We start from the raw sequence: 16,977 nt of genomic DNA, 5'->3' as shown, positions 1-16,977 counted from the left end.
GGTCTCTTTCTGCCGCGGTACTACGTTGATCACCACACACTCCCGTAGAACTGAGAGACCAACACATATCTCACCGCAACCATGTCCGCCATTGGAACCCTTGTCTTCTGCACCGATTGCGGTAACCTTCTGCCCGCGTCAATGGGCACGGAGAAGAACACCCTTACCTGCGACTGCTGCGGTGCCGACAATAAGGGTAGGATGATGTGGTTACTCTCCTGCAAGACCGAGACTAACAGTTCAATTCAGACACGGGCGCCAAGACGATTATTACCCAGACCAAGCCTTCCGATTTCCCTTCGCAGCTCCGACAAAAGCTCCAGTCCAACGTGCAGGCCGTCGACAGGGCCAACGTCAATACCGAGGCCACAATTAGGGAGACATGTCCGAAGTGCGGTAGAGAGGAGGTCCGCTTCACTGCCGTGCAGCTTCGCAGTGCAGACGAAGGCAGCACCATCTTCTTCACCTGCGAGTGTGGTTTCAAGTACGTCAATGCCTCTACTCCGACCGAGATAGCCATCCCATTTACTAACTGATTTATTTCCAGATGGTCTCATAACAACTGAAATGCACCAAACTTTTTGCGCGTCGCTTTTAAGTACCTAATCCCACCCGATATTTACCTGCCGACCCAACTTCCAAAAGAAAAAAAACCCATGTTCACGCAGCCGCCTTGGCCGCCTCGGGAATCAACGCATACTCAGTCTGACCGCTTGACTCGAATTCGGCCATGTCCAGCGCCACGATGACGCTCTCGCGCACAACCTTCTCCTTATCGTGCAAGAACTTCAGCAGGGTCGCCTCGACGCCCTCCTCATCTCCCAGGCTTCCCAGCGCCTCGGCGGCCTCGTGACGCACCATGCTCGCCTCCTCAGTGTTGCTGAGCGCCTCGGTCAGCGCGGGGATAGAGGCGGGGTGCGACAGCTGACCGAAGACGAAGGCGATCTCGTGGCGGAACAGGGCGGACGTGTCTGTGAGGCCCTTGGCGAGGGCAAGCACGGCGGGAACGGCGGTCGGCAGGTCGGGCGGCGACGCGAGGTCGCGCAGAGCGAACATGGCGCGGTAGCGCAGGAAAAGGGGCAGCTTCGGGTCCATGAGCGTCTGTTCGAGCTCTGGCACGGTGCGCTGCGACTCTTCCATGGGAGGCGCTGGATCTACGGATGTGAAGTCGCTGTAAATCATGAAGGCATAGGCGTTAGCATAGTGAATTACGATACCCCCTTCTTTCCCTCCCACATGCGAATCATACCTCTTGCGCAACTTCTCTAGCTTCCTCTGCTCCGAGTTCTCCCACTCGATGCGGTCAATGGCAATCTCGCAGGTCTCGACAATGCAAATATCCTCACCCGCGCGATCTCTGTACTCCCTCAGGATCCCTAGCTGGCCGGCGTCGCCCAGCGCGCCCAGGGCCTCGGCGGCCTCGTGGCGGCACATGGGGTCCTCCTTGAGATCGGAAAGGACGATGCGCAGGTGAGGGACGGCGGCGAGGTTGGCCGTCTGGCCGAGACAGTAGGCGAGCTCGTGCTTCAGCAGGGCCGAGGGCGAGGTGAAGCCGGCGGCGATGGCCTCGATGGCGGCCTCGCTATCGGCGCCCTTGCTGTTGCAGGCGACGTGCTTGAGGGAGAAGAGGGCGCGGAAGCGGATGGGGAGGGGCGTTGTTTCGGAAGTGAGCGTCTTGCGCAGCTCGGCGATGGTCTGGGACTGGTCGGCGGCCGCGATGGCCTCGAGCGTCTCGCGCGTCTCGGGGAGGTCGGCGGAGGGCGACATTATTGTGTATTTTGATTTTTAAAAAAAAAGGGGGTTTTTTTTCCTGAAGGAGAGAATCGCCAATGCCGTCAACGAAAGTTATGGTGACTCAAAACAAGGCTTGGACGAAAAAAAGAAGGCGTGGGCCGATTCTATTCTAGGGGCGAAATGGACTACGTCTTACGTCCGAGGGGTGGTCTCTTCGGATCTGATAAAGTCGGGCTGGCTGTAGAAATTTTGCGAGGGGCATAGCGGGGTGATTGGGACCCGATAAGATCTGCCCCTCACTGGAAAGGGGACCCTGTAGACCCCTTCACAGCCCAGCTGCATATCCCGCAGGAAAGGAGCTGAGAGCGCTCCGTACCCAGGCAACAAATCTCTCCATTCACACTCTCCAATCTTAGCATGCTATCCGGTCCCACGTAATTATCAACCAAAAGCTGTTATTGGTCTATTAGTCTAGTTGGTTAGGACGTCGGATTCTGACTCTCAGAACCTTCCGTAGGCCCAGGTTCGAATCCTGGATGGACCTTTCCTTTTATCCTATCCGGCTACATGTCAAGATGTTGTCGGAAACATTTTGATTGACAATGTTTTGGGTGTTTTTGTTTGCTTTCCATAAAGGCAATTGTTAGTTCTGCAAAGCTTAGTTGGCTTTTGGTTACATCAGCAGAGTTAGTGCTGAAGAGTGACTCTGTTAAGTGGGGTTGTAACCATCGGCGAACTCTGGAGGTGGTTTTGCCACCACTCACAGCAACTCGTTTTGTCAACCGCTCGCCTCCACCCGAAGTAAAGTTGAACCTACACTTAAGCAACAATCGCCAACTTCTTTTAGGAGAAAACGACTCAACAACAGTATTGGTACTTAGCGGTCAAAATCCATAAGGATAACCTAAAGCTGTGAAGAATTTCAATCCTGACCGTCGCCATAGGACCGCTGTTTGAAATCCGGCTTATCAATCAACTTCACTTCACTTGGCCTCAACTCAACGCCGGTTCCGGACCAAAGCTCTCTCTCTCTTTCAACCTCAAGCCAATTCCTCCATCTAATCCAAACGCCCCTTCAACCCTCAAAAATCCTGGTCCTGCTGGGTCCCACCTCTCTCTCGCAATCCTCACCTTCTCTCAACCCCAGTAGACACCCATCACTCATCTCACACAACAAAACCGGCGAGCAGAGGAACCATGGCCCCCTCCTTGGAGGCGGACCCAGAGTCGGTCCAAGACGTCCTCGCCAACCCCCTAAAACAGAAGCCCTCCCTCGTCGCCCCGGAACCAGAACACTGCCCCGGCCCGGAATCCGCAACAGCCGGCACCGCAGACTCCTGCGCCGGCTGCCCAAACAAGGAAATCTGCGCCGCCACCGCCGTCAAAGGTCCGGACCCGGACATACCCATCATCGCCTCCCGCCTCTCCGGTATCGCCCACAAGATCCTCGTACTCTCCGGAAAAGGCGGCGTCGGCAAGTCCACCTTCACCACCCTCCTCGCCCACGCCTTCGCCACCAACCCGGACAGCAGCGTCGGCGTCATGGACACGGACATTTGCGGGCCCTCGATCCCCAAGATGCTCGGCGTCGAGGCGGAGACCATCCACGTCTCGGGCGCGGGGTGGTCCCCCGTCTGGGTCCTCGACAACCTCGGCGTAATGTCCATCCAGTTCATGCTCCCCGACCGCGACGCCGCCATCATTTGGCGCGGCGCCAAAAAGAACGGCCTCATTAAGCAGTTCCTCAAGGACGTCGAATGGGGGCCCCTCGACTTCCTGCTCGTCGACACCCCTCCCGGCACCAGCGACGAGCACCTCAGCGTGAACACCTTTCTCCGCGACAGCGGCATCGACGGCGCCGTCGTCGTCACCACACCCCAAGAGGTCTCGCTCCTCGACGTCCGCAAGGAGATTGATTTCTGCCGCAAGGCCGGCATCCGCGTACTCGGCCTGGCCGAGAACATGGCGGGCTTCGTGTGCCCCAAGTGCACGAACCAGAGCGAGATCTTCCGCGCGACGACGGGCGGCGGGCGGGCGCTGGCCGAGGAGATGGGGGTGCCGTTCCTGGGGAGCGTGCCGCTGGACCCGCGCATCGGCATGGCGTGCGACTATGGCGAGAGCTTCTTTGACAGCTTCCCCGACAGCCCTGCGTGTTTGGCGTTCAAGGAGGTGGTGAGGAACGTGAGCAAGGAGATTGGATTGAACGAGAAGGATGTGTTACCCGAGTAGATGGGAGCGGGGGACAAAATGTTTGTTCCTCTGATAATGAATTTAGCGCTTTTCAACGAAGGAATCAAAAGGAAGATATCCATCAAACTTTTACAGATGAGCTTTACTGGCGAAGAAATTGTATTATGTGCGCGAATGCTGCCGACGACCGTTCCGCTCTTCATCACGACGGGGTCAAGCCTGTGGTTCCCCTGTCACTGTCTATAAATGCGTGCCCCCGCGATAAACACACTCATGCATCTTCTCAAATTCCCCCGCCTCTTCACGCAGAGCCCAACTTCTGCGGTATTTCCTCCAGGTCTTCCGCCTCCTGAATATCAATCACGCGGCCGACCTCGCTCGTATTCCGCATCAGCTCCTTGGCGCCAGCATACAGCATCCGTATCTCGTTGTTGCAGGTGATGGGGAGGTAGTAGAGTAGGACGTATGGGACCGACAAGCGGCCGGAGGGCTACGGAAAATCATCCAGAGTCGTCAGCTTCTGTCTCTCTCTCTCTTTCTCATTCCTCTCTCGTGTCGTAGTCATCCATCTTGAAGAACAGGTAACAAAAGCTACATACCAATGTGAGCGGGTAGCTCAGCAGGATAAAGCGCGGGCTGTGGTCCGGGAGGTCGTCGCTAATCTCCTCGAGCGACTTGTACACAACCCTGTCGTCGTCCTGCTTGATCTCGTGCGTGTTCTTATCAATGTAGTCTATTGAGAAAAGGAGGAATCAACATCACAAAAACCCCGTAGTTTGACACATAGGGTGTCCATCGGAAGACGACATTGGACCGAAACAGAGACATACATACATATGACAGCTTGAGGGTCGTTGGATCGCGAGGTTCCAAGGCGGAACTTGCGCAGGTGATCCTTTGTCTCCTGGGAGAAGGTGTAGAGCCGCGATTCGGAGGCCTAGAAGGAGAGCAGCGCATTTCTGTCAGCATGCGTGGCTCACTCGAGGCTTGTGAATGCGACAGGAAAGCTTGATCACGTACCATGGCTATGGAAGCTCCGAGGAGAGGTAAAATAGGGCGAAATACAACGTAGTCCCGCTCGATGTATGCGACGACGACTACGACGACGACGACGACGACGGCGACGACGAGGAAATCAAAAGCTCAAAGGATCAAAGCTGTCTTTTACAAAAGTGTTACGATCTCCAGGGTCCTCGAGGCTTTGGTTAAGGAAGCTTGTCGCGGCGTCGCAAACGCTAAGAAATGTCAGGCCGAAAGTCAAGCCACCCCTCCCCCGCCTCCAACGGAGTTGAGACCAGCGCAACGAAACCCCCGCGCCTTTGGGTGGGGCCCCACCAGTGACCTCACCCACCACCACCTCCCGACGGACGAGAGCTTTCAAGTCGTCCTCGGATTACTGCCGGTTTTCGGCCATCTTGCAGGCGAAGCGATTCCGACAACTATTTGGTCAGACGCGATTTATTCTCCATGTAGCAACTTCAAATTCACCCTAGACTGTTTAAAAATGGGCTTTCTCCAGAATAGGAAAAAAAACCAGCTGTACTTCTCTTCAAAGTAAGGCGGAAATATGCCGAGGAATTGGTTCTGCAATAGAGTACCATCGAGTTGAAAGATGTTGCGTATGATAGCTGGCGCACGATTCTCACACCAAAACCATGTTGAGTGCAATAGATGTCGATTCAATGACCTTGTATCCGTAGAGTTGAGGCAATCGCAGCTTTGATCAGAGAAACCCCGCATCTTACGCAAGTTCACAGGTCATGATTTTCATGTGACCATAACAAGTAACCACAACAGTTATTGGAGACTTGCATCAAGAGTTCTGGTTCCAAAAGAACCCATTTTGCGAACTCTCCAGCTTTGGCGGAATATACCCTGTAGCAAATATGCTCTAGCTAGTTTCTGTAGGTGGGCACATGTTTGGGACTGCTTGGCCAGTAATTATGCGCAAGGTACTGTGTAAAATGCAGAGAAGCAAATGAATCACGTGATCCCGCTAAACGCTGTACCGTCTAAAGCAATGGAACACCTCCGCTCGCCCCGAACCGGAGCTCGGAGCCCCAAAGAACTGCGCAACAGAAAGCCTTCCGATCCGCCGCATCTCATCATTTGATTCGTGCTTTCTGACGCCTTTTCCCTCCTCCCTCCTCCCTCGGTTGCTAACCAAAGAGACCCTGCATCTCTTCCACCAGAGTTCCCATGCCCCATTGCCGTAAACCTTCCCCGTTCGTCGTGACATCCCTTGCTCTACCGAACCTTTTTCCATTGGAGATAGGCTGTCCATCCCCAACACATGACATCATCGACTTTTGTGAGACGAAAACCCGTGAATTTTGTATCTGAGTAGATAGAGTTGAGGTACACACACACACACACCTCTCTCTACACAACCACCCACATACACTAAGGCGGGGTTTATTCATGTTGGCCCGACTCACCCAGCTGTCTCGGCATCTCCCCTCGGCCCAGTCGATAACACAAGCCGTCAAGCCCGCCGCTTTCCCAATCTCCGGCTTCGCCCGCAGCAGAATCATGGTTTCGGCCGACGAACGCAACACCCGCACGATTCACACGGCGGCGTGTCTCATCATCGGAGATGAAGTTCTCGGCGGAAAGGTGAGAGAGTCTTAATGACGGGGGCCGGGCGGCCATCGAAATTCAATGATTGGCTAACACTTCGTCATAATTCGTAGACGGTTGATGTGAGTAGATGGCGCTCGAAGCCTGTCAGACTGGCAAGCAGACCTGTGGTGATTCCAGTGTTAACCCGCCGACATAGACCAATTCAGCTTTTATGGCCAAGTGGTGCTTCTCTTTGGGCATTGTAAGTTTTTGAACTTCAATGAGTGTTGCCCGGAAGTGTGCCTGATCCCGAAACAGAATTTGAAAAGAGTCGAGGTCATTGAAGACGACGAGAGCGAAATTGTCGAAGCTGTCAGGCGCATGAGTGATCGTTACGACTTCGTGGTCACCAGGTGCGTTTCCTCAATCCCATAGCAACGATGACCAAGCTAATTTGAGATTTACAGCGGCGGCATCGGCCCAACGTAAGAAACCTAAGTCACATCCTCAAAAGACGTTTGATTGCTGAGCAGTTGGCAGTCACGACGATATCACCTACCAGTCAATAGCAAAGGCCTTTGACCTATCCCTGGTTCTGAATCAGGAAGCTTTCCAGAAGATGAAGAAGCTGTCGAAGCCTCATCCAGGCCAGCCAGACTTTAACTGGGACGTCGACTCTCCCGCCCTGCAGGCCAAGCTGCGAATGGTCATCCTTCCAACCGACGAGAAGCGCGACCCCGGCAAGCAGTTCCTCTTTCCCCACGAGGATCTCTGGGTGCCGGTCAACGTTGTCAATGGCAACATCCACATCTTGCCAGGCGTTCCACGACTCTGTAAGTTTTGCCAAAATTTCCTTCCGAGGTGGTTGATTAACGACGCTGGACAGTTGAGAAACTCCTGGACGGACTGAAACCGAGCATCGTCCCCCGACTCACCGATCCGGAGGGTAAGGGTCTCTGCCGCGTGCTCATCTCTACTCCGCTCCCGGAGAGCGCCGTTGCCGGATATTTGACGCAGCTCGCGGCCAAGGTCGAGCCTAAGGGCGTCAAGGTTGGCAGCTACCCTCGGTGGGGCCAGAACGGCACAGTGACGCTGGTTGGAAGGTAAGTGATCAGCTACCGAGAAATATGCAGACAGGTTACGGCTGTGGATGATTTCATCATCTTGAAAGTTAGATGGCTGACTTTGACTACAGGGACCAGGCTTATATCGAGAGCATCGTTGCCGAAGTCGTCCAAGGTGTCGAAGGTAAACGTGTAAACGCGGAGGGTGAGGATGATACCCAGGGCGAAGCAGGAAAAGATCTCGAATAATGGCAGCAAACTTGAACTCAAATTAAATTGCAACCCCCACGATCCCGAAGAAAGTTGCACAGTTGCGGCAATAACAAGGCTCTTCGGGATACCCGGTTGTAATTCTGTCATCTGGAATAGAAAGTGCTTGCGGATCAATTCTAGGATGATTGGCTTCTCAATGCTGGAGCAGCCAACGTTTACTAGACCTAGATGATGTTATCTCTTCCTGTGGAAAATTCCAAGCACTTTATGAGTCGTTCAAGTGGCATTAGTTGCCAATCTGAAAACCCTATCAATAAGGTCATTTGAATCGCCGAGTAAACTCTTGAAGAGACTTCAAGACTCGGAATACGGACGCGCGGAGACCGCACGTGGGCACTGGTGGGGACTTTCAACACGGCGAATTTCAGTCTAAGAGGATGATGGAGCTCTTGATTCAGTGGTGTTGTGGTCCAGCGTAGTTCGCAGTCACAGACATGGCGTCGCAGACGATGAACCTCATCATTCAAGCCACGACCAACAGCCGAACTTGACCCAGAAGTTGCGACGATCGTTGCGAACCCCATGTCAGAAATGATAGGCGCCGCATGCCTGAAGCCAAGAAGCTCCCCTGCACGGGTCGCCGCCTCGGCCACCACCACGCGCTGGGTGCAGATTGCACTTCTGCAGGCCAGGGGTGGATCGAAATGATCATCAAGGGCTTCTAGAATGACGAGCTTCTGTTGCAGTTATTGAGCACACCACGGTCCTGCAGTTCTCGAATTGCCAATTATGATGGCGGCCTGCGAGCGAGATAGGTATACTACCTAGCACGGTTACCTACCGATTGGAGACTGGCCCCGTTTCGTCAGGAGATGAGTGTGGATAGGAGCTCGGTGCTATCTCTGACGGTGCTCGACAACGTTTGGCTACACCTCCGTCTCGTGACGGCACGATGGGGCTGTCGCTCGCGAATCCTTATCGACGACTTTGCTTCCCCATGACTGAGGAAACCTTTCGAGACTTTGAGCAACCACTTCGGCCGCGCTATGCCTGTTGTATCGAGTCAGCCGAATGTAAAGACTCGATGGAACTTTGGAAGGTCAGCTCATGCTCCACAAAAGCATGTCTGCGACTACATAGCACAACCCAGTCGTCGCATTATCGCCCTCCGGACATGGATTGGCCATCTACTGTGTGGCCTGTCCGGAACTTCATCCCTCCATGTCTCGTCGCACTGTGCACTTGGCCGAGCTTGAGGTCAGTCCTCCAACAATATCGTGGAAATCAATTCGGTTTACTATGTTCAAGGTGCAGCATGGTTCGAAAAGAGACTGTTTCTTGACAAGATAGTCTGGCGCGGATGAGAGAACGACAGTCCCATATCGCCGCTTCCTGTTCAATGGCCACATGGAGGCGATGGTGCAGGGTACTCCTGACCAGTCCTGTGCTTTCCGCCCTTCTGCCCTGGTGGCCAAGATTCTAGAAACCAACGTGAACCCTCGCAGTCCTGTGCTTCTTTCGAGCCCCGATATCGCGGCATGGCAATTTGTGGCTGCGCCAGAACCTGGGGTATTGGTAGGTAGTCTGCTACCTCGAAGGTGGCTTAGATGCTGACATTGACGGAGACCAGGCATCTCTCTAGTCGTTTGAGGGGATGAACGTACGCCGTGGAACGAATAATGCTCTGACCTGGTGAACACGCGATCAAGGCTGGGTCGGCCCAGTAGATTTGGTTAACATGACTTACACCGTTGCTTTAGTAGGGGGCTGTACAACGATCCAGAATGCGAGAGCCCCAAGACGCAGAGAAACATGGCCCGAGAACGCCGCAATTGCATCCACTTGAAGGCATGGAAACACGTGAAGGGACGAAAAAAGAGATCTGAGCGCGATGTCGACAGAGATCGACCAAGTTGATGGTGGTGTTTGTGGGAAGATGATCAGCGCTGTCTTGCCGGTCGGGCTATGCCAGCTCGGGCGGCGCAAGAGCCAGCGTAAGTTTGGGCCGGTCGTCAAGCGCTATGGCCTTGAAGCGTTGACAGTGAACGAATCAAAGCTGCCTTCCGTAAGAGCCACCAACAGCTTCCTAGGCACTGCTTGGGACTCTCTTGACCGACGACGAGTATGTCGTGAACTGGTGCTCTCCGTGCGTTGCATGGTCAAAACTGGTGAGATCTGACGTGGGCCATGCAGCGTGGTTGGCGGCTGTCTGACTGGAGTCTGAGTCTAGTCAAGGCGCTGGGTTATGGTAGAAGCAAGCGAGCCAAAGTTCAGATGTCAGGGCCAGGCGTCTTGGCTCAAACCCAGGACGCAAGGGATGTAGGTGGAAGCAACATCGTTTCAGTCCGTAGTTTTGGGTGTGGTTGCGGCTAAAGTTCAGTTCTATGGACGTCGAATTCCATGCCGTTGAGAAGCTTCGGAATGCTTTGAACAGACGCACGCTCGACCCATTCTGTCATAATGACAGAAGCTCCCTAGCGACTTTGGGGACCGAGGTGCTGTAGTCACAGTTGCGCCGTTGAAACGGGAAACTTGAAGGGTTCAAAGCAAGCGCTGACTGCGGTTTGGCCCTGGTACGGATACTGCACTGAGTAGGGATATACCTACGGTGGACGGGTTGCAGCTATTGGCCCCTCATCTCTTGTTGATATCCCTGGTACGTACCGTGCCGATAAACGCGCGTACAGTACGCATGATGCTCGAGCCAGCCAAATACGATTGTCCAGTACGGATACAGTTGACCATTTGCGCCTAGGCAAGTGTGGCTCTGCAGCATCAAGGACGAGAATGCGATGAAATCCGTCAACTTGCTTCGACCAAGGACTTTTGATGGTTGTTGCTGTTCTCGCACTCCTGTATGGGCTGGCGGGTGTCACCATCATCGCGAGCTGCTCTGTTTTCTTGGGTTACGTTGACATGGGCTTAATGCGGTGGTAGTCTGCTAGATGCGCGTGTACCGTTGTACAAGGATCCGCAATGGCTTACTGAAGCAAAGTCGCTAGAGACTCGAGAGGGCCGTTGCTGCTGCGTTCAACCCCTGGCATGGCATTCGTACATCGAGGTGGCAAGGGGTTCACAACGTCGGTTGAGAATTGCCGAATTGTGACATGGTGCTCGACACGTTGCTCCGGGGTCCTGTATCTCGACCAACGTAGTTGTATGCGCCGCTGGTAACTTCAGACGATGTCGTGCGCCCTCAGGTGAAAACAGCTCAGGGTGCCTTTCTACATTCCAACGCGTCGTCCCTTGCTGCTTACGCTGCTGTCATGTGCAGACGAGGGCGTCTTTGATGGGTTGCTTGATTTGACGGGTGCGGTGGAAGGGAGCAAGTGGTGGGAACTCTCACACAGGCACACAGGTTCTCCGTGACCTCCGGGCCCAAGTTGGTTGGAATGGGATGTGCGTAAAAGTTGAGCTGAGCCAGCCTCTGCGCCACAACGCACAAAGATCGGTCGAGGGCCAAGTGCGCGGTGTACTGGACGATACGAACATCGTTCTAAGAGCCAGCCATGTAACAACAGATCTCTACGTGGAAATGGAGAACTCAAAGAGGCTCAAGTCGGTGGGAAAGGGGGCCGCAAGCAGACGAACTTGCACCAGGAAGAGTGTTGGGCAAGTGGCGATCTCGCTTCTCTGGCGTATGCTTGGCAGCTGTATCATGTTGCAGTAAGCCGTCGAAACACTGCAGGAGGCTCATCAATTGGTGTTGGGTTGGCTCAATAGTGCTTTTCAGATGGCGATACAGGAAGTTCCGGCTGCTGTCAAGCGATAGAGGCCATTCGTAGCTATTTGGACGATGTTGGGCCGAGCCAGCGAAACTTGTGGCCGAAGGCAAGTGTGTCTGGATGATGCCCGAATCAGCTGGAGCTCCAACAACCTCGGATCAGCCAAAAAGGTCATCCGATGACGGGGTCTAGACCGCGTAGCCATTTTGTAGGTAAGGGAGGTCGTTTGATGGAAGTGTATCCGTAGAGTGTAGAGTTTATGAGGCGGATACGGAATCCCGAGGGTGTAGGAGTTGCAAGGCTGGAGTGGAGGCATTGCGCCTGCCGTCCTGCTACCGTTGGTACAGTGCGAATGTGTGCAGGCCATAAGCCCCCACGTGGTCAGAGCTTTCTGCAGGAGAGAACCACTCGCGCCTCAACCCCCTTTAACTACATACGGCCCTGTCTCCGAGCAGCTCGTGGTGAAGCTGGCTTCAGGGTTTCCAGGTCAGATATGACCACTGTAATATCACGAATTGAGCGCATGCCGATCTGGCTGTGTAATGAAGAAGACTGGTCAACAGTTTTCTTGGAGGGATGGTTAGGAATTTTTCCACATCAGTAGAGGGCCTCGAATAATGATTGCAATACCTGACGCAAGTTGGTTAGACCTCGGTGCATGTCTCGGTTCTACGCGTCACCATCGGCCGTAGCAGGCTGCGGACACGGTCGACTTGAGCAATTCGTCTTCTCTCGGGCATGATCTCTTTCTTATTCATCTGTCGCACGTGTAACGAAGTTGCTGACTGCTACTATCTAGCAGGAAGCAAGCTTCCGCCATGAGCCCCGGTGAGATACGTAACGTTAGCTTGGGGTTACATAGTACAGGTTCGTTGCCAACGAACATATCAATAACGATGCTGCAAGGGTATGTAAACAGGTTATCTCATTCTGCGCCGTATTATTACTGCAATCAGCAGTGTGGGGCTGACGAGCCTCACGATGCGATACGTCTTTTTGCTGCTCCCACATCGGCCTTCTGCTCAGATGAAGTGACCGAAGAACCGGGGCTTATATCCGGACATTGTATTAGGCGCAGTACGACATGACACCACAACGGAAGCGGTGAAGACGCCGCCTTAACTTTTCACAATACAGGTACCTATCGACGCAGCGAGATCAAATTGGAGCGATATCTAGCAGCGATGATATATTTGCATACCAAACTCCATCGTAGAGGTGCTGCAGAGGTAAGGTATCATGAATGCGTTCTTGACGGATTACATAAGGGGATGAAAACTTCGAGCTTGACGCTTAAGTGCATCTACCCCACCTTTACCTCTGACACCCCTGTCAGCACTTGGGAATTGCCGCTGGGGTCACTCGCATTTGCAGCTTGTTCCTTCCCCTGTCAGTGGATACGTACCTTTGATTCTAGTGCCTGAGCCCTGAGGTGGGATCCCCCCATCTCGCTCCCACTCGCACGAACCACGACGGCCCACCCTTCCCCCCCTCTTTTTCTTTCCCTTTAGTCCACTCACTACTTTATTCGATCGTTTCTGTGCGTTTCCCCCTTGCGCTTCATCAATGTTCTCCCCTCGACCGCTTCGCTGCTTGGTGGGCATCTGCAGGCGTCTGCACCAGGGCTCTTTTTATGGTTCCAAGGCCCCCCTCCCCTGCTGCAGCCGACGCTAGTGTACTGGACCAGAAGGTCGCCGTGATAAACTTCCACTTACAAGTCCCTCTTTCCGTCCCCGGTCAAATCTCACCTTCACTCGAGCCTTGGGGGTAATCGTCTACCAATTATTTTTTTCTTCAATCCCTTTGTTTGGCGGGATTATTCATCTCTCCGCGATGCATAGAATAGCGCCGTACGACAAATGGAGGGATACGGTCACAGGTCACAGGTATCATGATCAACTGGCACTGCGACCCCAGGCTTTTGTCAATCTGTGTAATTCCCCCCTTTCCTTGCTTGGAGACGGGCCCATAGAACCATCAAGTGATTGGTAATGGAGGACGCCCCGGTCGCAAATAGCGCTTCCGCCGGAAAGGTCGTTATTGATCTGCTTTCACTCGGCCGACATGTGCTCTATCTACGTAGCGCACGTCGCGTAATACCTCAAAGTTCGCACAAGGCACAGGAACGCAGTGGTGAGTGACGTTGGTGATGTGTGCCTGGGCCTTCTGCGAGTCTCGTCGTCAAATCATAGGTAGGCCCAGCGCTAAACGCCAAACCGGTGCCAGCCAGCCGCTCTCCTGTCTATTGCGAAAAAGAGAGGTAATGAACAAGACACAAGATCGAGGTGTCTTGGCTTAGATACCTGACATCGTAAACAGCGATCGAAAAGAGCGCCTAGTGTGATAGGAGCCGCGCGCATTGGGCCTCTCGTCTCATGAGAAGGGGGCAGAGATGAAGAACAAGTGCGCGACGGACGGCAAAAAGGACCTGGCCAGACCTGGTGGCACGCCCGTGTCGACTTGGCCGGGCACGGCAGACGAGACAAGGCCGCCGGAAGGCAAGATGAGCAGCAGCAGTACTTACCTCACTCCGTACTGCCCGTACTGCGGTTGGTAAGAGGGCAGACGAGACCAAAGCAGACGGAGCCAGACCTGCCCTGAACTGGAATCTTTACAAGCACACCCCGTCCGATCCGTCCCAGGCTTCACCTCGTTCTCTTATTCACCTCTCAACTCCCCCGTCACCTCTAATTCCGTCCCAATGTGAAAACAGATAGCAAGTGTGGCATCCCTATTCCCCCTGTGTAATGAAAGCCGCACGTTACTGTTTGCCTTGGAATTACATACCGTTAGGTTTCTGGACGAGCTGGATGAACGGATACACCACCTTCCTTGCTCTGCCCATCTGGTTGGCAATGGGAGACTAGGGTCCCAGACAGACCAGGGTGGAAGAGGGAGAGGAAAGAAAAAAAAAAAAAAGGGCAAGGCGCGGGAAAGAGCGAAGGGGAGGGATGGGAGGCAGGGACGGCAGGGAAGGTCGATGTAAGAAATACACACCTGCGGAGTGAGTGGGTGTACTGCGATTTCCGCCGTGCAGCAACTGCAAGAGCAGGTACCCCAGTCTTGATCGATACCTCAGCTTCGTACCTTGCTTCCCTTCCTCCTGCCCAGGCCCCTTCTTAATCCCAGAGCAGAGCAGAGCAGAGCACACGAATCCACACCTTCACCAGCACCAGCACAAGCACCAGTACATAGCGCCAGAAGCAGGAGCAGAGGCAAAGTGCAGGTCCTTCCTTGCCTACCACTGGACCGACCCGTTCCCCCATCTCCACATTTTGCCAAAAAGCCCCCCCCTTAGCAACAACGAAACACCACCCCATTCTCTCATTCTCCTTCTCGAAAGACTGTCTGCTGTCAGTCCCGGATTCCTGCCATCGACCTCGTCGTTTCACCTTTAAGCTTCGCAATCCGGCCTGTGCCGTCCCAGATTCCCACCCGTCGTTTCGCTCGCTGCCAAAGCACTCCTTTCATCCCACGCTCACGCAGTCTCGCAAATCCCAACTCGCTGAGCCCTTTCCGAATCCGTCGAACGCCAATCGCCTGGCTGCTCCTGCCTGTTTCCCGGATCTCGCCCGTATCCTGCCCCCAGCTGCCGCCGCCGCCGCTGCTGCTTCAAGCCATCAACATCGAGCGCGAACAAGACCCGTCGAGATCACAACCATCAATCAACACATCATCACAGCACAATGGCGTCCAAGGTTCGTCGTCTTGTCTTCCTCCTCGTCCTCGCGACGTCGCGCGACGTCCCGCTCTCAATCCCCTGCCTCATCTCTCGCTTCCATCGACCTGTTACTAATCCATCATCTTTTTGCAGTTTCTGAGAGAGTACAAGCTGGTCGTCGTCGGTGGCGGTGGTGTCGGTAAATCCTGCTTGACCATTCAATTGATCCAGAGCCATTTCGTCGACGAATATGACCCGACGATTGAAGGTGCGTCGCCCCGATCATCATTTCCTACTGATCGATGCGACCGTGAATTAGCCGCCCACTAACCTGGCTCTTCTCAACTACAGATTCCTACCGCAAGCAGTGCGTCATTGACGAGGAAGTTGCCCTGCTCGATGTCCTCGACACTGCCGGCCAGGAAGAGTACTCCGCCATGCGTGAGCAGTACATGAGAACGGGAGAGGGTTTCCTGCTGGTCTACTCCATCACTTCGCGCCAGAGCTTCGAGGAAATCACCACATTCCAGCAGCAGATCCTAAGAGTAAAGGACAAGGACTACTTCCCCATGGTCGTCGTCGGCAACAAGTGCGATTTGGAGGGCGAGAGAGAGGTCACAAGACAGGGTATGTTTTTGAATGCTGCGCCGCATCACTGCATGATAGCGCCTCCAACATATAGGCCCATGGTTTGATGATTGATTAATTGAGTTGATGACTAACTTATTTTGTTCCACAGAGGGAGAGGCTCTTGCCAAGTCATTCGGGTGCAAGTTCATTGAGACATCGGCCAAGTCTCGCATCAACGTCGACAAGGCTTTCTACGACATTGTCCGCGAAATCCGTCGATACAACCGAGAGATGCAGGGCTACTCTACCGGCAGTGGTGGCGCCTCTGGCATCAACGGACCCCCGAAGCCCATGGATGTTGAGGGCGGCGAGCAAGAGGCAGGTTGCTGCTCCAAGTGCGTAATAATGTGAGCGGTCCTTTTCGACTTGGACCTGGGGAGAGAGCGCGCAATGAAGAGAGCTAGAGAGAGAGCAGGAGGGAGAGCAGGAGGGAGGGGTAGTGGCGAACCAGGCGGCCTGAGAGTCGTGAGATACCTTGAGCCTTGACTGGGCTAGTGGATGCTGCTGGTTGATGCCAAACGCACAGTTTCTCCCCCGTCTGGACTTTTGAACGGTCCAAGCAGGCCCAGCAAATGTCGGTTGGAGAAAGACATCTTGACGTGGGGGACCAATGATCAAAAACTTATTTGTGCTGCATCGGACGGGGAGTCGGGTTCTGACTTGCTGCACTTTTTGGAACTTGTTCTTTTCAGGGCAACTTCATGGACATGGTCATCGCACACGATTGTACGTGGCAGGGGACATAAGAAGAGAGTCCTTTTCACAAGGCTGTCTGGCAGGATCCTCATCGTGTGGTGTAGCGGCAGAGAAGAAAGGATTGCGGTCTACCAGCCAGAGACTATTGGCCGCAAGACCTTGTGGGGGAAGGGGTGGGATTCGAGTTTCTTTACTACACACTGGGAGGGTTATTTGAGACCAAACATCGGCTTGTCTCTGTCTCTTCTTTATATCGGTACTCCTTTTTTTTTCTTTTCATACTGTAATTTCTTCTTTCTTCTGAGACACCGCAAGGTTTTTCTTAGGTCAGAGTCAGTCGCCAAGTCATACAGATTCCCTTTACGTCAGTCCATCTGAGATATGATTACCTTGCCCTGGATGTGACTTTCAACGGTTGAGCTAGAGTTGTGTGAGGGTTTGTTCACTTGGGACTAGCATTCTTCCGCCCACATGTCTTTGATTCAAGATGGCATTACAAATA

General features: G+C 53.9%; 6 protein-coding genes across 6 annotated transcripts; 4 read left to right on the top strand and 2 right to left on the bottom strand.

Moving 5' to 3' along the window:
- Window positions 1–81: 81 nt before the first annotated feature.
- On the top strand, window positions 82–566 carry CORC01_11855 (transcription factor S-II; the record flags this gene model as incomplete). The annotated part of the gene is made up of 3 exons (XM_022623477.1): window positions 82–196; window positions 250–484; window positions 548–566. 3 exons carry the CDS (start codon window positions 82–84, stop codon window positions 564–566), a joined length of 369 nt encoding a protein of 122 aa, XP_022470017.1.
- A 94-nt stretch (window positions 567–660) lies between these two features.
- CORC01_11854 (deoxyhypusine hydroxylase) lies at window positions 661–1,767 on the bottom strand (the record flags this gene model as incomplete). The annotated part of the gene is made up of 2 exons (XM_022623476.1): window positions 661–1,171; window positions 1,250–1,767. 2 exons carry the CDS (start codon window positions 1,765–1,767, stop codon window positions 661–663), a joined length of 1,029 nt encoding a protein of 342 aa, XP_022470016.1.
- Window positions 1,768–2,931: 1,164 nt separating this feature from the next.
- Window positions 2,932–3,963, top strand: CORC01_11853 (uncharacterized protein; the record flags this gene model as incomplete). The annotated part of the gene is made up of 1 exon (XM_022623475.1): window positions 2,932–3,963. The coding sequence occupies one exon, from the start codon at window positions 2,932–2,934 to the stop codon at window positions 3,961–3,963; it is 1,032 nt and encodes a 343-aa protein (XP_022470015.1).
- Window positions 3,964–4,225: 262 nt separating this feature from the next.
- On the bottom strand, window positions 4,226–4,947 carry CORC01_11852 (GMF family protein; the record flags this gene model as incomplete). Its single annotated transcript, XM_022623474.1, has 4 exons — window positions 4,226–4,414; window positions 4,524–4,657; window positions 4,759–4,861; window positions 4,945–4,947. 4 exons carry the CDS (start codon window positions 4,945–4,947, stop codon window positions 4,226–4,228), a joined length of 429 nt encoding a protein of 142 aa, XP_022470014.1.
- A 1,398-nt stretch (window positions 4,948–6,345) lies between these two features.
- Window positions 6,346–7,799, top strand: CORC01_11851 (molybdenum cofactor synthesis domain-containing protein; the record flags this gene model as incomplete). Its single annotated transcript, XM_022623473.1, has 7 exons — window positions 6,346–6,540; window positions 6,618–6,626; window positions 6,704–6,729; window positions 6,954–6,971; window positions 7,027–7,319; window positions 7,373–7,589; window positions 7,682–7,799. 7 exons carry the CDS (start codon window positions 6,346–6,348, stop codon window positions 7,797–7,799), a joined length of 876 nt encoding a protein of 291 aa, XP_022470013.1.
- A 7,375-nt stretch (window positions 7,800–15,174) lies between these two features.
- On the top strand, window positions 15,175–16,130 carry CORC01_11850 (Ras family protein; the record flags this gene model as incomplete). The annotated part of the gene is made up of 4 exons (XM_022623472.1): window positions 15,175–15,186; window positions 15,303–15,417; window positions 15,501–15,776; window positions 15,889–16,130. 4 exons carry the CDS (start codon window positions 15,175–15,177, stop codon window positions 16,128–16,130), a joined length of 645 nt encoding a protein of 214 aa, XP_022470012.1.
- Between the last annotated feature and the right edge of the window lie 847 nt (window positions 16,131–16,977).

The sequence above is a fragment of the Colletotrichum orchidophilum genome (assembly GCF_001831195.1).
Source record: "Colletotrichum orchidophilum strain IMI 309357 chromosome Unknown Scaffold_135.1, whole genome shotgun sequence".
Taxonomy (NCBI): Eukaryota; Fungi; Ascomycota; class Sordariomycetes; order Glomerellales; family Glomerellaceae; genus Colletotrichum; species Colletotrichum orchidophilum.
Note: the sequence above shows the minus strand (reverse complement) of the source record. Positions and strands in the feature narration are given on the sequence as shown.